A 23956-nucleotide genomic window follows, 5' to 3' on the forward strand; every position below is an offset into this window, starting at 1 on the left:
TGCCTGTTGTATAAAATATAATAGTAAACCCTTGAATATTTTTTGAATGACTGAACAAATGAACTCATCAAAGCTATCTGTATATAGTAAGGCCATATGACATTTATAAGATTTTTGTCGTGAGCCATCCTTGTCTAAATTTCTATTATATTTGTTGTTCAACCATTCAAATAACATTTAACCATATGGTGTTTTACGTCATCCATTTTGTTTTATTTTTCTGATTGTACTGTTAAGTTAATGAAGGGTAGAGGGATATTTTGCTCATTGTCATCCAGTCTGGTGCTATGCTTGGAGTATCACCAGACTGAAATAAGAATATATGTTGTGAATTATTGGGCCATATAATGAGAAAGTTATACTTGATAATGGTGATTGGTGAATGGAATTTATACTTGCTAATGGTATGATTTGGCTGAAGATGAAAATATATTTTCTTCAATTGCTATTTGTCGATGAAAGGCTGAAAGACATGATATAAATGGACAGGAAAAAGACAGAAAGATCTATTTGACAACATACATATATTCTAATCCCAGAACAAAGGGCACGTGTTGCTGGGTATTTTGAGATTATCTTTGACTAACATGATCTCTCTTGCTTCTGGGCCTTTGCGCATGTCTTTGTCTAGAAAATTGCCCTTACATCTTTCCCTTCACCCGACAATTCCTACTCATCTTTCAGTTATCAGTTCAATGTCACTTTCTCTGCGGTACCATCCTAAGTCTGGATGAAGTGTCTCTCCTCTGGGTTCCCATAGGACCATATATACTTTTGCTGTTGTATTAGGTTGGTACAAAAGTAACTGTGGTTTTTAATACATATAAAATTATATTGTAATTGCCTATTTATTTGTTTGTGTCTCCTACTAGATGATCACTCCACAAGGGCAGGAGTTGTATATGCCTTCCATTATACTCTAATACAGTACAATAAATATCTAACACAGCTCAATAAATATTTCTGGAATCAATGAATGAAAAATGACTATTAATAAATGGAAGGAAAAAGCCCTCAAAATAATAGCTGTCATTTACTGGATGTCTGCTAAATGACTGGGCTTTTATAGATGTTAATATTTAATCTTTGCACCAGTCCAGATGGGGCAATCGAGGTTCAAAGGACTTAACTTGGTCAAAGTGATAATGCTGAGATTTGAACCAGGATCTCTCTGGATCCAAAGCCTCTGATGTTTCTAATTGGTGATACTGCCTCTTTCATACCTTACATTTATATACACTGCTACAGGGCACAAAACATCATTATTCCTTGTAACAGCTTTGTGAAGCTAGGTATTATTTCCCATTTTATATCTAGTAAGTGGCAAAGCTATGACTTTCAAATTTGATATTCTGGTTCAAGTTGCATTCCCTTTCCGTGATAACACAGCTGTCTCATTCTAAAGGATTTAAAGGTGTAGCCCTTTATAAAAAAATCCCTGAGAGATGATAAAAATTTAGAAAATAAGAAGTTTTTGATTCATACATAACAGAAACAGTTCCAGAGAGGTGTATTTTAGCAGGGCTAGAGTAAATTCCAAATTTTCTTTGTAATTTTTCCTCGAGAAAAGACAAATTAATCAAATTGGGAATAATTGCTGTTAATACTGTCAAGTTCTTTCTTCTCTTTGATGTCTGATTATTTCTTGGCCTCATAGTACTATGAGCTCGGAATCGATAGAATCCCTACTGAAGAAACTATTGCTGTTGGGACAGCCTGGTGCTCTTGGGTGAATTTCAGGCAGTTCCTTCCTACCAGTGGCCCTCCTTGTTGCAGTTTGTTTTTCAGTTACTTTGCTTATCCTATACCCCTCAAATTTTGGCTTGTGCTGGGAGGGAGCTTAGTGGGTTTGCCCTAGAGTTCATTGACTTTGGCCATCCTTGGCCTATGACTTTACTTTGCTCTTTAGCCTCCTGCCAAAAATTACTTCTGTTGAGAGGTAAAGGGGTAGAGATGAGGTAGTGGGGAGTGTTGTATTTTTGACCAAAAGAGGCAGAGGGCCAGAACTAAGGAAAGCAATTCACTACAACTTCTTCCTCAAAATGGGGAAGTCTCTCACACATGCAGAGAAAAAAAAAATTAGTGTGAAAAGCAATTCAAATGTATTTTCTTAGTACTACCATAGTGTTTGGCAGCTGCTTTGACATACAGGTCACTGAACTGTAGGGCAATGCAAATACAGAATCTCAAAAAGGAAAGAGTTTTTTTTTTTTAATTTTCAAAAACATTTTTTAAAGCTTAGAAAGATTATAGTTTCTAAAACCACAATTAACCAAAGTTCTATTATAATCTCTTAAAAGTGTTAGATTTAAATGCAAGACTTAAAACCAATTGCAAATTTGAAAATAAATTGCTCTAAAACAAATATTATTCAAATGTATATCTTGATTATTGGTTATTTTGTTCTGCACTGTGCTGTTCTGTAAATGTTTGATGAAGCCATAGTTCATTATTTACTTTTCTTTGATCTCCCTGCCAGCTAAATATATTTGTGTTTCTGTTTTCCTTGTGACTTTGCATTTGTACTATCTGCCATTGGAATGTTGAATCTACGAGTCTGATTCTTTGTAGGGGAGAAAGAGAGAGCAATGTGGATAACCTAGGCCTAAATAGGTTGTGGCTGAATAAAAGGAAATACTGGGCTAGCTCTTTTTAAATTGGGGTATACTTTATATAAAGTCTGTGCCTCTTAAACAAACTTTTTTTTTGAGCTGGGGGTCTCACTCTGTTGCCCAGGCTAGAGTGCGCTGGTATGATCATAGCTCACTGCGCCTTGACTCCTGGGCTCAAGTGATCCTTCCACTTCAGCCTCTTGAGTCGCTGGGACTACAGGCCTGAGACAACATGCCTGGCTAATTTTTAAAAATTTTTGTAGAGATAGGGTCTTGCTATGTTGCCTAGGTTGGTCCGAAACTCCTGGCCTCAAGCAATCCTCCTGCCTTGGCCTCCCATAGTGTTGGGATTATGGGTGTGAGCCACTGCATATGGCCTTTTTGAACAATCTTTTTTTTTTTTTTTTTTTTTTTTGAGATGAAGTTTTGCTCTTGTCGTCCAGGCTGGGGTGCAGTGGCATAATCTCGGCTCGCTGCAACCCCTGCCTCCTGGGTTCAAGTAGTGATTCTCCTGCCTCAGCCACCCGAGTAGCTGGGATTACAGGCGAGTGCCACCACATCTGGTTAATTTTTGTATTTTTAGTAGAGACGGGGTTTCACCATGTTAGTCAGGCTGGTCTCGAACTCCTGACCTCAGGTGATCTGCCAGCCTTGGCCTCCCAAAGTGTTGGGATTACAGGCGTGAGCCACTGTGCCTGGCCAATGTTTGTTCAACAAACATTTTAAAGTATATATACATCCATCTTACCACCGCCGAGATCAAAATACAGACCATTTTTGGTACCATCAGAATCTCAGGTGTGCTCTCTCTCTTAGGCATTACCTACTCCCAAGGATAACCACTAGTCTGATTTTCATCACCATACATTAGTTGTCAGGGCAACTTTTTTTTTTTTTTTTTTTGAGGCAGTGTCTTGCTCTGTCATCCAGGCTAGAGTGGCGGGATCACCGCTCACTGCAACCTGCAACCTGCAACCTCTGCCTCTCAGTTTCAAGTGATCCTCCAACCTTAGCCTCCCAAGTAGCTGAGACTACAGGTGTACGCCACCACACCCAGCTAATTTTTTGCATTTTTTGTAGAGATGAGGGGATCTTGCCATATTGCCCAGGCTGGTCTCAAATTCCTGGGCTCAAGTGATCTGCCTGCCTTGGCTTCCCAAAGTGTTGGGATTACAGGTATGTGCCATTACTCAGCCTGGGACAGCCATTTTTAGCAGTGCTTTTTACATAAAACATCATGGATGGGAGTGACTGATTCAAAGTTTGAGGATTAGGAATAAGTTCAGTCTTTTGTCCTGACATATATGACAGTTGTGATGTGTTTACTGCATCCCAAAGATAGACATTCCCAACTGGTTCCATTGAGTTACACATTTGTTAGAGGGCAGCCTTTGGCTGACCCTGCCAGTTGCCTATACAATACATATTCTCTTTTTCTTTCTTACTAAAGAGAACCATTATTTTTTTCAGGGCAGGCACATACATAGATAAAATATTTACCTCCCCAGATTCCCTTACAAATAAAAGTAGCCATGTGACCAATTCTGGCTAATGGGATGAAAGGAAAAAATTTGGGAGAGTAGTCCTTAAAAATACCTTACAAGAATTAGACTTCTTACCTTTCTGCCTTTCTATGAACATGGACATAGAGGCCAAAGGTACATTCTCAATCTTGTATCCCTGAGGACAAAAAAAAAAACAAAAAACAAAAAGAAAAACAAAACAAAACAGACTTGAAAGATGACAGAGCAGGTAAAAAGAAGGAAATCATTTCCCTGATAACACTCTTGACAGGCTGCACTGGCTTTGGTCCACCTATTTCTGAGTTTCTTGCTACACGAGAAAATTACTTTCTTGTTAGGCTGCTGTTTATAGGATTTTCTGTTATTTGCAGCTATTTGCATTTCTCTCATATATTTCCCAAATTTTGATTGGGACCCTTAGAGATCATGGACACTGAAAAGATTATGTTATTAAAACCAGTTTTCTCAACATCTCCAAGTCACTTTATCCTTATTTTATATACTAACAACCCCAAAAGCACTGGTTGAAAAACATTTAGCTTCTATTGTTTCTTTGGACAGTTATTTACAGCTACTTTAAGCTAGAATGATAATTGTTAACCTCCCTAAGTTCCCACAGAATGATTTGTTTCTGAACGCTTCTCTTTTTCTAAAAGTACAGCATTTAATTTAATTTTCTTAATGAATAAAATTAGTTTTTTTTTTAGAGTGGATATTACCCTTTCCAAATGTCTCAATGCAGATGCTGTAAGAATAGAAATGGGAACCAGCTATTTAAGGATTTCAGATCTCACAAATAACCCTTATAAGTCTGTCATTGGATTAGGCTACAGGTCAAAGAATCAGAAGACTTTCTCATTTATTTGTTTTATATGTTTTTGTTTGTCTCCCCTTCACTATTGTTTCTTAGAGTCTAGGAAACTGAGTGGCACCTGGAAGATACTTACTTGTTGACTGACTGAATGAATGACTTTACTAGTGTAAACAGTAACACAGTGGACTCCTGTGTATCAGTCAGTATAGGTTAGGTGATGCTACAGTAACAAACTGAAAAGTCTTAGTGGCTCCATACAACAAAAGTTGATTTCTCTATTACATTATATTCCAATGTTGATCACTTTGGGGGGCTCTGTTTATTACAGTTACTTAGTCACTCAAAATGAAGGAGTCTTTACCTTATCAGACGTGTCTACAATTGACAAGGCGGGAAAGGGGATATTGTGACTTCGTACATTGGTTTTTAAAGACTTCTTGATGAAAGCGATGTATGACACTTTCATATTTTATTGGCCAAAGTCAATGGCCAATCTCCAGGTAATAGGGAAATGAAATATCACCCTGCTCCCAAATGAAGGAGAAGTAGAACATTTAAGTAGCTGTAATGATTAAATATGATCATTACAAAATTAGAGAAACTGATTTGCAAATTCTGTTTCTGGCGACATAGTGGGCTAGAAATCTGGTTTGTTCATTCTATTAAAAAGCAATTAAAAATACTGGTTTGAATGTAAAACAATTCTGAAATGCTTCCACAAGCACAAAAGAAAATGAGGACATTTACATGAGAGAATGAGTGAAGATGAACCTACAGATGTGACTGCAATGGAAACTGACTTTTAAACCTTGGTGCTAAGTGGAGTGGGAGGGTGGGGCAGCAGTTCTGGTATGGAACCCAAAAATCTGCATTAAAAAATATTATCAGGTTTGTGAATAGCAGCATTCTCTTGCATCCATTTCTCAGTAAGTTTCAGAAATTCAAGAGCTAGGAAAAGCCTGGAAAAGGTCAACCTTTAAAAATAAGTTGTCTTGGCTGGGTGTGGTGGCTCACGCCTATTATCCCAGCACTTTGGGATGCCAAGGTGGGTGGATCACTTGAGGCAAGGAGTTGGAGACCAGCCTGGCCAACACAGCAAAACCCCATCTCTACTAAAAATACAAAAATTAGCTGACCACAGTGGCACACTCCTGTACTCCCAGCTATTCAGGAGACTGAGGCAGAGAATTGCTTGAACCCAGGAGGTGAAGGTTGCAGTGAGCCGAGATCACACCACTGCACTCCAGTCTAGGCGACAGAGCGCAGCCTGGGCAACAGAGTGAGACTGTGTTAAAAAAAAAAAAAAGGAAAGAAGAAGAAAAAAAAAGCTGTGTTTTGGCTCTAAAACGATTCAATGGAAAGATCTAAGACCAGAATCTAGATTCCTTGTTTTTATCTAGTAATTTAAGAAATATATTTCGTTGGTTTCCATAGTGCGGGGCTATTGATAAAGATATTTTAACAAACATCTGTTAATTTTAAAGTATTAAAATATTTTTTATTGCTTTGAGTAGGCACAATATACATACAGCACAAAATTCAAATCTATAAATGAATATAATTGAAAATTAGATTATTTTTTCATTCTCTGGTCCTAGTTCCCTTCCCAGAGGCAATCATTGCTACTAGCTTCTTAAGTTATCCTTCCAGAGATGTTTGAGCATGTGTGTTTGTGTGATTCTTTTTAAAAATCTCACAAATGGTAGCATACTAAGTTCCCTATTTCTTCATTTATTTAACTCTACTATCTTGAATAGCATTCCACATTAATACATATAGATTTGCCTTATTCTTGGAAGGTTGCATATGATTCCATTATACAGATGTATCCCAATTGTTCTAATATTTTGATATTTCAGATAATGCTGCATAAATATCCTTCTACATATCTTTTTCATATGTGTCAATAGATATATGAAATAAATTCCTAGAAGTGGAATTTCTGAGTCAAAGGCATGTACACTTGAAAATTTAATTTTAATAGTGCCAAATCACTCTCAACAGGGCTGGCACCAATTTTTGCTTCTACCAGCAAAGCATGAATGTTTCTTTTTCTCCTTGTTGCAAAAATATTTCTTTTAATTTTGCCTTTTGCCATGTGAAATTTTAAAATTTGTATGTATTTGAATTGATCAGTTTTTAATAGTTTCAATCTTTTGTGTAATACTTAGGAAGGTCTTCCCTACCCTGAGTCTATTAAAAAATTATTTCCTATTTCTAGCGCTTTATGTTTTGTTTCTGTTTTTACATTTAAAACTTTTATGTACTAAAAATTTATTTTGGTATGAAGGATATGACATTAAAATTTTGTATAGATGGCTGTTGTTGTTCCCAAACCATATACTTACTAATCCATCTTTTCCTCCACTGATGTGCAAAGCCACCTTTAGTCATATACTAAATTCCTTAGTATAGTTATGTCTATTGCTAGACTTTCTATTCTGTTTCATTCAGCAATTTATCACCCATTCAGTAGTACCACACTATTCTAATTGGTGAAGCTTCAAAATAAAAATAAAAATGATAGGCATAGTCTTCTCTTATTATTCATTTTTTATTTTTTAGAGCTTCCCAGCCTTATGGCTGTTTTTTTTCTTTTAATATGCACTTTAGATGCAGCTTGCTATTTTTCTAACAAAAATTATGTTGATATTTTTATTGGGATTGCATTACAGTTATAGCTTTAAAGAGAGAATTGCTGTCTTCATGATGTTGACTCTTTCTAATCATGAACCTAATATTTTGGTCCTTTTTTTGTTGTTGCTATTATAAATGGGATTTTATCTTCCTTTTTATTTTTATTTTTTGAGACAGGTGTCTTGCTCTGTTGCCCAGGCTGGAGTGCAGTGGTGTGATTGCAGCTTGCTCTAAACTCTGCCTCTTGGGCTCAAGCGATCCTCCTACCTCAATCTCCTGAGAAGCTGGGGCTAAAGGTGCATGCCACTATGCCCAGTTAAGTTTTGTATTATTATTATTATTATTATTTTGGTAGAGATGGGGTTTCGCCATGTTGTCCAGGCTGGTTTAGAACTCCTGGACTTGAGGGATCCGCCTGCCTTGGCCTCCCAAAGTGCTGGGATTACAGGTGTGAGCCACAGTGCCTTCCTTTGGATTTTTAAATTGGTTGTTGATTGTATTAATACATATGAAGGCAATTAATGTTTGTATATTAACTTTGTAACCAGTCACATTGCTGAATTCTTTTAATTGCAATTGTGTTTTTTCCCTTTAAGTTTAAGCAACTGATAGATCATCTACACATTATGAAGTTTATCTCTTCCTTTGCTATTTTTATACCTAATTTCTTTTATTGACCAGTTTCACTGGCTACTATCTTTTCCAGAGCAATGATAGATAGTAACGGTGAGAGCGGTCATCTTTGAGCTAACACATTTAAATTTGTGTAAAGTGATCAAAAAGGCTATAAAATATGCTTCCTTAAAACCACCCTGGAGAACATGTTTTTAGAAAGGAAATGAAGTCAAAATGCTTTCTGCAAGGGTGCCTCATATGTTTGCTTCTTTCAAGTATTCTGTTCAAATGTACCTTTTCAGTGAGACCTTCCCAGACCACTTATTTAAAAGTGCACAACCCCCACCTCTCCACCTATTCTGGTTGATTTTTCTCTGTAGCATTTATCACCACTTCACAAACTATATTTCACGTATTTATTTTTATAATGTATGTTTCCCTCCACTGGAATGTAAGCTCCACTAGTGTAAGGAATTTTACCCCCTTTTTGGTACTGCTGTCTCTCCAGCACCTAGAACAGTACCTGCACATAAAAAAAAAATGCTGTATAAATACTTGATGGATGGAATTTCCTAAGAAATTCTAGAAAAGGCCGGGTGCGGTGGCTCACACCTTTAAAATCCCAGCATTTTGAAAGGCCGAGGCGGGCCGACCGCTTGAGCTCAGGAGTTCAAGATCAGCCTGGGCAACATGGCGAAAACCTGTCTCTACAAAAAATACAAAAATTAATTTGGTGTGATGGTGTGTGCCTGTAGTCCCAGCTACTTGGGAGGCTGAGGTGGAAAGACCACTTCAGCCCGGGAGGCAGAGATTAAAGTGAGCCGAGATTGTGCCACTGTACTCCAGCCTGGGCGACAGAGCCAGATCCTGTCTCAAGAAAAAAAAAAAAAAAATCCAGGAAAGGTGCTACTATAAGAAAGATTTGCTTACCTCTAGTTAGATGTCAGTATAGAATAGGGATTAATTACCTGAAAAACTTGATGGAACTTTAAAAAGTTTAGTGACATCATTTATTTCTGTCACTCTGTTTCTCCATAGTGATAAATAACAAATGAGAATCTTCAAATCCCAGTGAGTCTGGGAAGATAAGAATCCAGGTGTTGAGAGCTGTAAAGAGGAGAATAAGCTGAGACTTGAGGCTGCACCAGCAAGAGTTCCCATATAGCTCCCTGACTGGCATCTATTTTAAAGAAAAAATTTTTCATCTGTTTTGCAGAAATGACCATTAAAGTATTTTGCTAGAAATATAATTCACCAGGAGAACTTGAGTTCTACAAAACAAAACAAACTTGTTCAGAACAGATGTTCCTTTCTTTGTACCTAACTCACCATTAAAATTAAACACAGCAAGGTCTTTCAAAAAATCAGTGAGAACCTTTAAAGGAGTTAGGTCTAGGACGTAGCCATGATTATTAAGAAAAAGGAGGGAAGGGAGGGAGGAGAAAGGAAAGGAATAAAGGAGAAAAAGGAGAAGAGGAAGGAAGAAGGGAGGGAAAGAGGGAAGGGAGCAAGCAAAAAGAAAAATGAAGGAAGAAAATAAAGGTTATGAGATTTAAACAAAGTAGTTTGTGAAACTGTGTGCAAATTCTGTTGGAAAATTGTCCTGGTGTCCTCAATGTGGGAAAATGAGTTGCTCAGCAGGGACTGCTAAAAATACAGCGACCAGGAAGACGAGATGACTTCACGCTGGCACATTTGCCTGCCTAGTGCTTGATTGTTGTTTGTTCTGACTTCTCCTTCTGGTACAGTGTCAGTGCCTCTCCTCAAAGTTTGTTCATTAGAGTAAAAGGATTAACTTGAACCTGGAGGACATATAACAAGGCTTAATTTAGAAGCCAAAATTGGGGATCTCTAGCTCAGAGACGCTCTTCACATTTGTGCTATTATTAGCACCAGGATTAGGCTGAATTTAGACTAGCATTCTTATTGCACCTGATGGGAAAATAGGAGGTTACTGCATTTAGACTGAAGGAAATCACGAATGTCAGCCTACTATTAACAATGTTTTAGATAAAAATTGCAAGAATCTATGTTAGGATCTTAAAGTGGATTTCAAAGCAGTGTGTTGTTCATCCGGACTAGTCTCTTCCTTCCTTGGTATTGTGATTTCCATTAATGTATTTCTTTCTTACCTTCCACTTCATCCCAGATGGACATAAGGGATTGTCTTTTTCAGTGAGGCAAAGGAAATGCAATCCTATCTTTTGTCTCTCATTTCAATCGGAGAAAAGACAAAAGCCCTTGCCATGCTCTGTAAGGTTCTTCATGATCTCCAGCTTCACTTCTCACCCCCTTCCTTCTTGCTCACTTCACATCAGCCAGACTGGCTTCTGCTGTTCCTTGAACATGCCAAGCCCACTCTTGTCCCAGGAACTTTGCCCTTGCTGTTCACGCTGCCTGGGATGTTTCCACCAGCTCTCTTCATGGCTCACTCCAGCTCTTCCTTCAGGTCTCCGCTCAAATGTCTTGGCTGACTACCCAATCTGAAATAGCAATCCCAGCCGGGTGCGGTGGCTCACGCCTGTAATCCCAGCATTTTGGGAGGCCAAGGTGGGCAGATCACAAGGTCAGGAGTTCAACACCTGATCAACGTGGTGAAACCCCGTCTCCACTAAAAATACAAAAATTAGCCAGGCATGGTGGTGTGCGCCTGTAGTCCCAGCTACTGGGGAGGCTGAGGCAGGAGAATTGCTTGAACCTGGAAGGAGGAGGTTGCAGTGAGCCAAGACTGCCACTGCACTCCAGCCTGGCGACAGAGCGAGACTCCATCTCTAAATAAATAAATAAATAGCAATCCCGTCAACCTGCCCGTTTCCCCTTACCTCTCTTACCCTACTTCATGTTTGCTTATTGTTTTTATCACAACCTAACAAATTATATTTTTGTTTATTTATTTATTGTCTTTCTTCCTCAGCTACAGTGTAAACTCCACTGAGGACAAAACGAATTCCTCAGTGCTTAGAATGTGTTCTTAGTCCCGAGAATGTTATCTGGAAAATGAAGCAGATGCTTGGTGAATATTGTTGAATGAATAAAAGAATCTACTTTTGTCTGTAATCCCAGCATTTTGTGAGGCTGAGCCGGGCGGATCACCGGAGGCCAGAAGTTCGAGACCAGCCTGGCCAACATAGTGAAACTCTGTCTCTACTAAAAATACCAAAAAATTAGCTGGCGTGGTGGCACATGCCTATAATCCCAGCTACTCAGGAGGCTGAGGCAGGAGAATCACTTAAACCTGGGAGGAGGAGGTTGCAGTGAGCCAAGATTGCATCACTGCACTCCAGCCTGGGCAATGAAGCCAGACTGTGTCTTAAAAAAAAAAAAAGTATCGACTTTAATCCTGGGCACTTTAATGTGAAGGTTTATTTCTTTGGGTTTTCTGCAATGTACTTAACTCTTCTGTGGCAGTTGGGAATGTATTTCTCATTTAGCATTAAAAGCCATCTATTTCTGCAAAATGTTTTATAAATATGAACTTTAAAAAATAAGGCCAGGCACAGTGGCTGACACCTGTAATCCCAGCACTTTGGGAAGTTGAAGTGGGCAGATCATTTGAGTGCAGGAGTTTGAGACCAGCCTGGGCAACATGGCAAAACCACGTTTTTACAAAAAATACGAAAAGTAGCCTGGCATGATGGAGAGGGCTGTAGTCCCAGCTTCTCGGGAGGCTGATACAGGAGAACTGCTTGAGCCTGGGAGGCAGAGGTTGCAGTGAGCTATGATTGCATCACTGCACTACAGCATGGGCAAGAGTGAGACTCTGTCTCAAAAAAAAAAAATACGTATACCTACATATGTGTAAAAACACATATACATATATGTAAAAATACATATACATATACATTACATATAATATATACATAAATACATATAATAAAATATGTAAGGAGGTTGTGTTTGAAGTTGATTAATTAAAAATGGTCCTGGATTTTTAGAGTATGTACTTTTATTTATTTATTTTTTTTGAGACGGAGTCTTACTCTGTCACCCGGGCTGGAGTGCAGTGGCGAGATCTCAGCTGACTACAACCTCTGCCTCCTGGGTTCAAGTAATTCTCCTGCCTCAGCCTCCCAAGTAGCTGAGATTACAGGTGCCCACCCCCATGCCTGGCTAATTTTTGTATTTTTAGTAGAGACAGGGTTTTGCCATGTTGGCCAGGCTGGTCTCAAACCCCTGACCTCAGGTGATCCCCCTGCCTTGGCCTCTCAAACTGCTGGGATTACAGGCATGAGCCATCGTGCCCGGCCCTGAGTATGTACTTTTAATATTGGTTTCTATCTTGTTCTACCTATCACACTCTGTGTTAGGTAGACAAAGAAAAAGACCCAAAGAAGATATTTATTCAATTCATCATTATCCAGGCTAATGGACCAGCTACTTGCTGTACCCATTTTGCCTGTGTTTGTTTTTATATTTTCCATGTGTTAGAGAGGATCAATATTTTGGCTGAGAAAGTTTGGCTACAGGCTATCTCTGATGGAAAAAGTAAATAAAAATAATGAGCATTGTAGCAGACGGTTTTGTTTTCTATTCTGCTTAATGATGCCTAAGAATTTGAAAGCAACATTTGCTTTGGATCACCCTATTTCTATTTCTCCTCCTACTGCACTCCCCTAGTTCCTTCCAACAAAAATACACTTTTAAGCATTTTTCCATATATTAACAGGCAAAAGAATGTCTATCTAGCAAATATACCTAATGACTAAATATACATTTTTTAGAAAAATCAATGAAAACATATTTATTTAATCAAGTGTGAGTCTCAGGAAAATATATGTACAGATAGGATAGGTCTTCTTTTCATCCCATTACTTGCAAAAAATCTTGATAAGATAGGATTCTAGAAACTATTAAAAATATATATTCTGTGTAAAAAAGATAGCAGGAGAAAAGAATTGGATGCAGGAGTACTATGGTCTCATAAAGGGGTTCTGGAGGTTAACCAACACATTGTGGGCCCTCCAAATGCATCAAACCATCTTTGAATGTACAATTAGCATTCATTCATTCATTCATTCATTCATTATTTATTTATTTGCCAGACATTAGCCAAATGCCCACTAGGTGACAGATTTTTTTTTTCCATGTAAGAATACAAAGCTGAATAACAGAGCCCCACTCTTGAGTAGTACATAGCCTTTTTAGGAAGACACATATACATCAATTAGTAAGTGTAATGAGTTGCTTAGAAGTCTATGCAAGGTGTAGGGGGAAGTGGTAGAGTTTGTTCTGAGAAGGGAATTATCAATTCAAGCAGGCTGGAGTTTGGGAGGAGCATGGGGCATTAGAATCTTGGAAAGGCTTAAGTAAAATATCTTGCATAGACTAAGAGTTGGAATGATTTTAAAAAAATTGATTAGTGCAACAAAAGAAAAAATGAACACATTGAATATCAAATTTTAAGATGTTTGTGCTTCAATCTGGGGGCACACCGAGGCCTTCTTTGCTCAGCTCATACTCATTCTAGCCCCTGTAGAACCCCATCTGAGTGCTAGGAAGGGCTTGGTTGTAAAATGATAAGGATATATTTTCATGAAAATCTCTGGCACATTAGGAGAATAAAGCATTGCTGCTTTGGGATTTGTATAACAGTTTTTTTTTTTTTTTTTGAGACAGAGTCTCACTCTGTTGCCCAGGTTGGAGTGCAATGGCGTGATCTCTGCTCATTGCAACCTCTACCTCCCCGATTCAAGTGATTCTCCTGCCTCAGCCTCCCAAGTAGCCAGGATTACAGGCATGCATCACCATGCCTGGTTAATTTTTGTATTTTTAGTAGAGATGGGGTTTCACTATGTTGGTCAGACTAGTCTCAAACTCCTGACCTCAGGTGATCTGCCCGCCTCAGCCTCCCAAATTGCTGGGATTACAGGTGTGAACCACCACACCCAGCCTTGTATAACAGTTTAATATTGAGGTCATGAATAGTCCCTGCTTTGGTGAAATTGTGACATGCCTCTGGGTGCTTCTCTGGCCAGGCTGTGATCATCATTATCCATGAGACACCTCCTAGGAAGGAGAGAGGGTGTTTGGGGTCTGGTAATGGCCAGGCATTTCTATCGCAAGTCTATTACCTGCCCGAGGCAGGTGAAACATGGAACACATATGCAGCAGTGTGAAGGCATCTGTAGCTGTAGAAGGAACACATCCTTTTGTGCTTTGAATTTTAGATCTGCTGTTTCATTCAAAATCCTAGTCAGAATGATCTCCAAGTATCATCAAACCTTCAAGTACTATGATGATAGGATTCAAATTTCACCAAAAAGAAGTGCTGTGGGCCTGGTGAGGTAGCTAATGCCTATAATCCCAGCACTTTGGGAGGCTGAGGCAGGAGGATTACTTAAGCTCAGAAGTTTGAGAACAGCCTGGGCAACATAGCAAGACCCTATCTCTCTAAAAATACAAAAAATTAGCTGGGCGTGGTGGCACATGCCTGTAGTCCCAGCTGCTCGGGAGGCTGTGGTGGGAGGATCACTTGAGCCTGGGAGGTCAAGGCTGCAGTGAGCGGTGGCTGTGCCACTGCATTCTAGCCTAGGTGATAGAATGAATCTCTGTCTAAAAAAAAAAAAAAAAAATGTAAAGAAAGTGCTATGATTTGCTCATAGAGGCCAGGCTGCCAGCAAGTCATCATATGTCGCTGTCTGGAGACAGACTCCCCTATGAGTGCGATTTAAGTGTATGCTGAAAGCAGTAAGAAGGTGTGAAGTATAAGGACTGTTGGGACTGTGTCCCCCACAACAGAGAAATGCTGGCAAGCAGTTCTCCTGCCTGTGTGCTGCCAGCAACACCCCTCTCTGGAGAGATTAATATATTCATCAGCCTCTGGAGGGTGGTGACCTCTCCAGTGGAAAAAGTCTGGCTAATTCCTTAGTTTCTCTGACAGCAGGTCTGAAAGGATCCTGTTGCCAGGAATCAAAGGAATCAAAGGCAGTTTTTACCTTGACAGCAGGAGTGCAGCATGTGAGCATCTCTCCTGGTCCCCATGTGATCTGTCACTGTGACGCTACGTGTTTATACCTGTGCAAGACTCCAGAAGGTAGAGACTGCCCATGAGTGTCCCATATGCCCTCTCCTGGAGGCAGGGCTGGGCCTACTGGGGTCAGCGTGCACTCTCTGTTTGCTGTTCTAGATGTCAACTGATGGGACCCCTTAAGCCACAGGCAGATCTCTCAGGGAAGACTGTATGATCCCTGATATGGGCAAAGTGCTGGGTAAGTAAGAGTGCCTGCACTTTCAACAAACCAATTGGCTAAAATTCTTCTCAACATAGGGCACATGTAAAAGGATGAGTGTTTCCCTTCCAAGTGGCCATAAATGTTGTTGGACAATTCTCAGCATCACATCAGAATGGTCTCAGCTGTTTTCCCCATCCCTGCCTTTCTCACTTTGATTATTTTTGTCTTTCTTCATATATTCAAATACTTTGTAAACTGAGGATTGCTTATGCTAATGGGCTCATAAGTGTTCTGGGGTGAGTTGTGAGCACTTTTAGACTTGAGGCCAACTCTGGTGACTGTTACTGCCCAGCTCCTCCTCATTTCACCTGGGTTTGTAAGCCCACTAGTCCCTGCTTTAGGTGTGCCGTAACCTCATCTTTTATACTTTCATTCTGCAGACTAAAATTCTAGCTATTACATAGAGTTCCATTTAAAACAGGCTCAGGTATTCCTGTTTATCATTGTTGGTAAATGAAGATATTCTCATCACAAAATACATAATTGGAAATATTTAATCAGCTGCAGTTTCTTCCTCCACCTATCCGCCTGCTTCCTTCCTTTACTAAAACTCCTCTTGGATTCTGTATCTTAGAGGGAGGCAAAACCATCAGGAAGAAAAATCTAATTCAAACTTGTGTTTTATTTTATTATGTATTTTTCCTCTGAAGCACAAAGTGTTTCATAAACATGCCATTTTTTCACAGCAGCAAGTTACTGTGACTTGAACATCTCTGCCTTTCCCACCCTGAGAGTACAAAAGCATTCACATCTTAATGGCTCTGCATCCTAGCTACCCATTATGATTCTTTGTGGAAGTTCCTCTCCTCTATATGTTTGTGGAAATTCCCCCACAAATTGTTTTTCATTTATTCATGCAGAGCCTGGGCTAGAGCTCACCACTGAGATTCCCAAACTGGGTTGCCACAGATGCCAAAACTGGAACTCTGCTGTTGCTAATGCAGTCCAGCTGCAGATCCCAATGAAAACTGTGATGCTGTCACACTGGTCTCACTGCAGCCGCATTGGTGCTGGTACTCCACACCCCCACCATGGCTGCTTTGGAGTAGCTCTTATCTCAGGTACCTCAGCCAGTGATGCTTTTGCAAAGTGAGAAAAAGGATGCTTCCTTGCTCTATGTTACAGTGATAACAAAGGGTTCTAGAACAGGGTTGGTTAGCCCTTAAGCACAATGAGTTAGATCCCAGAGTGCTTTATTCTGAATTGAACTGCATGGGTCTTTCTGCAGTCAGAACTACCACTTGGAACTAATCTAGTTGGAACTCTGATGTTGCATCTGTCTTTGAACCAGGGAATCTAGGACTTTGCTACCACCGGCACCTTCTCATTTGGGATTCCTGCTAATATCTTGGCCAATTCTGTTTTTGAAAATAAAAATAGAATGTTTCTTTCTTTGCTTTTGGGAGTGGTGGGAAGGCTTGTGCCCCAAAGTTTCAAGTTGTGAGACAGCTGTTAATTCATACACACAGGGCTCAAACATATGGCTGGAATGCCTGGGTCCCCAGTGTCTGTGCTATTAGCTGCTAAATTCACTGCCTTCAACCCTTAGGTTCTTTTGCTAAATGTGCTATCCAAATACCTTGCTCCCTTTGGTAAATTTTCTGTTGTCTCTCTTTATATCTTACTTATTTTGCTTCCTCCAATTAATTAGTTGTATATATGTTAAACCTAATTTGGGTCAAGCTTTAATTATTTTCCCAGGAGCGTCTGTAGTATCTAGCAATTCAGTTTATTCCAATAGATGCTGTACTATAGGGATGAAGGGGATGAGTTCTCTTATTCTGCTTAACTTGGATGTATCTGAGTCTCAGCTCCAACCTAGCCAAAGCACTCTGCATTTGCAGCCAGTTATAGTTCAAGTTTCAAACACATTATTTGCAAATAACTCTCCCCCCACCACTATAGAACACTCTATCCTCTCACCATCTTCCTTTGTCTTCCTTCTCTCAACTTAACCATTACTTTGACATCTTCCCCCTCCCTTGCCTGCCTGCTAGAACAGCCACCAAATTGCTGCATGTTCTTGGTGTTTATCAGTGGTTGGCACGGGGAACTCTTCCGTCAGTGTCTTTCCAATGGTCTTCTCTTTCCTCAGGAGAAGAGTATCTATTTATCTAGATAAAACAATCAGAAAATTATGTTGAGAGAAACTATTTCAAACATTGGGGAAACAATAGAGATTAATATAACAATACCATGTAGCCACCACTTACATTTAGTAAATGTTAACATTTTCCCATTTTGCTTCAGATTTTTTGAAATCAATACATTACAGATACAGTGACACTGTATGTATGTAACTCCCTGAGTCATCTATTTACTTCTCCCTAGCCCATAACTCCCTAAGTCCTCCAGAAATAATCATTCATTCCTGAAGTAAGAATTTTTTCTTCCCATAATTTTTTTGTTGTTGTTGTTGGAGACAGAGCCTAGCTCTGTCGCCCAGACTGGAATGCAGTGGCGGGATCTCGGCTCACTGTAACCTCCGCCTCCCAGGCTTAAGCAATTCTCGTGCCTCAGCCTCCCGAGTAGCTGGGATTACAGGCACATGCCACCATGCCCAGATAATTTTTGTATTTTAGAAGAGACGGGGCTTCACCATGTTGGCCAGGCTGGTCTTGAACTCCTGACCTCAGGTGATCCACCTGCCTAGGCCTCCCAAAGTGCTGGAATTACAGGCATGAGCCACCATGCTCAGCCCCCATAAATGTTTTAATACATTTTATATAAGTGCATATGCCCAAATAATTGTATAATATTATTTTATGGGTTTGAAATTTAAGTGTATGATATCACTCAGTGCATCACATTTTCCAACTTGTTTTTTTCATTCAAACTTAAGTTTTTTAGATTTTTTTCCATGTTCATACATTAGATGTAATTCATTCATTTAAACTACTGTAGAGATTATATTTGAGACTCTACTCATTTCTCAGTTGATGGGGCAAATAGCTACTTTAAATTCCCTTTTTTCCCCACTCTTCCAACTCTTGCCTTACTACCTCTGAAAAATTTCATTCCTCCTTCCTGATTCTGATTAGTAAGGTAAAACAGAAGCTGTCTTACCTTATTTGTCTCCAATGTTGAATGAAGTAAACTGATACCTGAAGTGACAGACAGGGCAGCTAAAGGACAAGAACAGACTCCAAAGTTATGAGCCCTGAAGATGCTCTAAGGGTTGATAAGAGGTTGGTGGAGATGCTGTGCCTGGGACAGCAAGAGTGTGGGGCTCTGGGGTAAGACCACCCATGCTTGAATTCCAGCTTCACTCTGTTCTAGTTGCTTGAATTTTTCTCTAAACCTTTTAATCCCCGCCCTGCCCACCCCCGCCCAATCTCAAAGTCCTAATGGATAGTTTATATAGTTGCTTTGAGGGTTAAATGAAATAATTCATGTAGAGCTTGTAGTGCATTGCCTGGCACATGGTCAGCATTCTGCTCATCTTTGTTATGGTTATTCGCTTAGTTGAATGCAGACACTTCTATTTTGGTAGTGGGATCTATGTAAGATCTACTTCTGCCTCTTGGCTGGAGCTGTCTCTGTCTCTCTCACTCTCTCTCTCTCTCTCTCTCTGTGTGTGTGTGTGTGTGTGTGTGCATTTATGTGTGTTCCAAAAGGGATGAGGATAACTTATAACCATGAGCTTATATGGGAGACCATCTCACTCCTGCTTCAAAGGCAAGATGGACTTTTTGATGTGTTGAGGATTCGATATTAATTTAAGGGAATTGTTCAATATCTTAACATCTTCTAAGAGCATTATTAATAATGGGTTGTAAAGATTGCCTTGAAATATAGTCTGTAATAATAACGAATTATTTCACTACATTAAACACAATTTTAAATGGTCTTTTCATATGTATGTTTCAATTTATCTGCAACCTCCACGAACATATTCAACCCCCTATTTAAACCCACCCCAAATGACAGTTTTTATTAAGAAATAAAAATGTGTATATGCAGGTAAAGGTAGTGAGAGGCTATCAGTTTGGGAGGGGGAGACTTTGTGGCCTGCAAGATTTTAGTGACTCCATCTTCATTCTTAGAAAAACTGTTTTGTATTACTGCTCTTTGCAGGCATTATGCAGCCAAAACTCACAGATGCTATTGAAAGAAACAAGGGTTGTTCTTTGGTGGGACAAATGTTAAAGGTAGAATGGGAACCTCTTCAGAGTGCCTTTTTCTTCCGAAATTATTCTGAAACAATTAGGGTTGTTCAGAGAAAGGCTGTTTTAAATGGCTCTACTAAGACAAAACAGTAACTGTGATGATTGTAGCCAGGGACACGGAAGGAAGTCAGGCCAAATAGGGGTACTGAACACAAGGAGAATTCACACAGAAGGTCGTTCATGTTGAGGACATTTTTCGTTTGTTTTTCTTTTCTTTTTTTTGAAACAGTCTTGCTTTGTCGCCCAGTCTGGAGTGCAGAGGTACGATCTCGATCTCGGCTCCCTGTAACCTCCGCCTCCTGGGTTCAAGCGATTCTCCTGCCTCAGCCTCCCGAGTAGCTGAGATTACAGGTGCGTGCCACCATACTTAGCTAATTTTTGTATTTTTAGTAGAGACGGGGTTTCACCATGTTGGCCAGGCTGGTCTCAAACTCCTGGCCTCAGGTGATCCACCCACCTTGGCCTTCCGAAGCATTGGGATTACAGGCGTGAGCCGCCGTGACTGGCCAGGAAATTTTTTTTTTTTTTTGAGCCGGAGTCTCGCTCTGTTGCCCGGGCTGAAGTGCAGCGGCTTGATCTCTGCTCACTGCAAGCTCCGCCTCCTGGGTTCACGCCATTCTCCTGCCTCAGCCTCCTAAGTAGCCGGGACTACAGGCGCCTGCCACCACGACTGGCTAATTTTTTGTATTTTTAGTAGAGACGGGGTTTCACCGTGTTAGCCAGGATGGTCTCGATCTCCTGACCTCGTGATCTGCCCGCCTCGGTCCCCCAAAGTACTAGGATTACAGGCGTGAGCCACCGTGCCCGGCCTGGCCAGGAAATATTTTTAAACGAATCCTGTGGATGAACTGAGGAGGCCGTATTGGTTAAGTCCCAAATTCTCGGGTAGCCAGCAATGGGTCATAGTCTACTCACAGTCAGCGTTTCTATGGACGTTCTGAAAATTTAACTTCTTTCACAGGGACAGAAAATAAAGAGAGACAATCTTTGGAAAATACTACATGTCCCTATTAGGACCTGGCTCCTAACAATAGTTTTGTACTCATTTTGCAAAACTGCATGTATTCTGCAAAGACGTCTCTCTCCCAAATATAACAGTATCTGTAATAACAACAACAATTTTTTAAAAAACTGCATTGTTCTTTTTTACTGCATTTTTTTCTGCATATTAAATCTTTGAGAACTGTATTGGAACTATATTGCCTTGCTGAGTAGTAACATTCTGTGTAAGCCAAGAGTGGCACGCAGTAATAAAATGTAGTGGCCATCTTCAAGGGAGTTTTATCCTTTGTGGTATCAAGTACCAGACTCTGTGTTACCAGACTAGTAACACATAGACTTACTACTCATAGTTACTACTCAGTAACTATGTAACTCAGTAAGGCAATATAAAGATGACTTTTAAGGGATGCAAGATAATGTAAACATGTAAGCAGGAACTGGCAAACTGTTCAGTAAGGATCACTGGACCACAATTTCTATTCTAAAGCTCATTTTAAGTAGAAGCTTTTCTTAACTTAGAGAATTAAAATTCTTATGGTTGATGGATTTCAATAGATTTCTCTCTTTCTGTACTTCACTAGGATTCTATTTTTCCTACGTTTTCTTATAGAAACTTTTTCATGTTGACAGACATTTTAAAAATGAATATTTATATTTACATATTTCAAACCCTAGTAAGAATTAATAGATAAATTTATAGAAGTTCATAAGGAGATATTTGTTGAGACAGTTTCCTATACATTTTCTAGGAAGAAATATTTGATTTTAAGTATTTTGGGGGTTACTGGGAATTTGCGCATCATGTTACATCAGAAATAACAGTGCAAAAACCTAAAAACAGAATGCTGAGAATAGAACCTGAAAGGAGGGCAAGAAGAAGAGATTCTTACATGGGTTTAGGTAATTTGAGGTATCATAGTATCACTAAGAGTTTTTATATTATTTGAGATATATCAAGTAATTGTTATTTTTCTTTTTACAGATACCCACAATTGTGTTATAACTTCCTCTGGCTATAAACCTGAGCACCGATGCTTGACCTATTGTAAGTAAGAAAGTCATATATGGGCCGGGTGCAGTGGCTAACCCCTGTAATCCCAGCAATTTGGGAGGCCGAGGCCAGCAGATCACAAGGTCAAGAGATCCCGACCACACTGGCCAACATGGTGAAACCCCGTCTCTACTAAAAACACAAAAATTAGCCGGGTGTGGTGGCACACGCCTGTAGTCCCAGCTACTCGGGAGGCTGAGGCAGGAGAATCACTTGAACCCGGGAGGCAGAAGTTGCAGTGAACTGGGATCGCGCCACTGCACTCCAGCCTGGGTAACAGAGTGAGACTCCGTCTCAAAAATAAAAATAAAATAAAATCATATATGGCAAAAACCAGTCTTGTATTTTGACCTCTTTTGTTTTTTCTTTTCTTTTTTCTTTTTTTTTTTTTTTGAGACAGAGTCTTGCTCTATCACCCAGGCAGGAGTGCAGTGGCGTCATCTTGGCTCACTGCAATCTCTGCCTCCCGGGTTGAAGCAATTATCCTGCCTCAGCCTCCCAAGTAGCTGGGACTACAGGTGTGCACCACCACTCCCGGCTAATTTTTGTATTTTCAGTAGAGACAGGGTTTCGCCATCTTGGCCAGGCTGGTCTTGAACTCCTGACCTCAAGTGATCCACCTGCCTCGGCTTCTCAAAGTGCTTGGATTACAGGCATGAGCCACTGCATTGGCCTATTTTTACCTCCTTTCTGTCTTTACTTTTAAAAAAAAGATTTAAATCATAAATGGTTAGGGATAGAAAAACCTTTTTATTCTGTAAGTGAATATCCTGACTTGTTCTGAATTGATAAACTGCCTAAGTTTAGCTTTAGCAATTTAAATTCCCAGAGTTCTTCTTGTGACACTGGTGGGTACTCAATAAATGATTGCTATTGTTGTTGTTGGTAAAATAGGTGAAAAATGAGTATGGAGATGCATTTTCCCCCTTTGTGGCTTGATATTAAAATTTTTCTTTTCAAACCATTATAGGGACCTACCTATTTGTTGGTCTTACAATGGTGGGTCATTTTGCATCCTATTATAATTTGCTCCAAATAAAATAGTTTTTATCTTCAAATAGAAACAAATTGGAGAGAAGTAATGAGACACCATTTGGGATTGTTGGCAACTTTAAATGTTCGAAAAATGAAGTCACAAAAGCAGGAGAACAAAAAGCCTCACCCTGGCTGATTAGATTATTTAACCAGCAGTTGGTGTTGGCACCAGATTATCAGCCAGACTGTTAAAAAAAAAGTGCTAAGGGCTGGTAACCCTGTCCTCCGTGGCGAAAAATATCTAAAGTGTGTCCCTTATTATACCTTTTGGTACACAGATTTCCCTTATGAATTTCTGATTAGAAGAAAATATGAGGATATGGCATTGTAAGCCACGAGTGGCATACAGTCATAAAATGTAGTGGCCATCTTCAAGGGAGTTTTATCCTTTGACATATCAAGTTTTGTTTCATCAGGGTGTCTTGTCCTGCCTGGTTCAAAGCACCCATGGCTCACATATTGATGATCAGAGAGAGAGAGAGAGATTCCAGGGAAAATGTACTGGAAAAGTACTTGTAAGAGCTTCTCCAGAGTAGAGTGGCAGGTACAGATTCTTCTCCAAACACTAAGCAGTGTGTGTCTATTTTTGGCATCACATTATAAATAGGCCTCCTGCTTATTGTGATACAGGAAAAATACTTTGAAGGAGATTTACATTCAGCTCTACCATGTTGTAATATTTAAGGCTGCAGTACTTTTATAGGTAATGCTCATTTGCTGGTGAGGTTTATTAGCTTTGTGAGTCTCAGCTGGTAGATGTAAGGATATGTAGTTAGGGGAAGCTCTAGGATTTTCTTTGACAAATCCCAGTATGTTAACAGGAAATATTAGCCACATGCAGTATGGCTAATAAAGTTCTCTATTCCTTGTTTTTTAAAAAATATACCATTTCACACTTTTGGGGGATTACCAGAAGCTGGACGTTTTGTGTTTAAGTATGTGTGTGGTTCCCGAGTCCTCATTTTTCCAGGACAAGAAAGGTCTCTCTCTTCTCCTGCAGTCTTCAGTGAAGCTTCAGAGCTAAGCTCTACATTTTCCAGGGGGAGTCTGTTGATTTTTGTTATATATGTACCCATTAGTTTTCAATGAACAGGCTAAAAGTTAGGCATTAATTAATTAGGTGTACTTTTTTAACTTATGGAATTAGACTTCTTTCAAATTGTTGATCAGTAAAACTGATGATCAGTAAAACCATATGTGTTAGTTTTAAACACTATACAACAGCAGCATACTGTTTAATCAGCATAATCTTTTCAGAGAGCACTA

The 23956-nt window shown here is 39.6% G+C and overlaps 1 protein-coding gene across 1 annotated transcript in view; it reads left to right on the forward strand.

The window, feature by feature from the left end:
- SLC4A4 (solute carrier family 4 member 4) overlaps window positions 1-23956 on the forward strand; it is a 509200-nt gene that overhangs the window by 2491 nt on the left and 482753 nt on the right. The window contains exon 2 of the mRNA XM_030818970.1: window positions 21587-21649. Coding sequence (XP_030674830.1) covers window positions 21636-21649 — 14 coding nt within the window. The 5' untranslated portion in view covers window positions 21587-21635. The remainder of the gene's footprint in view (window positions 1-21586; window positions 21650-23956) is intronic.

The sequence above is a fragment of the Nomascus leucogenys genome, chromosome 9 (assembly GCF_006542625.1).
Source record: "Nomascus leucogenys isolate Asia chromosome 9, Asia_NLE_v1, whole genome shotgun sequence".
Classification (NCBI taxonomy): Eukaryota; Metazoa; Chordata; class Mammalia; order Primates; family Hylobatidae; genus Nomascus; species Nomascus leucogenys.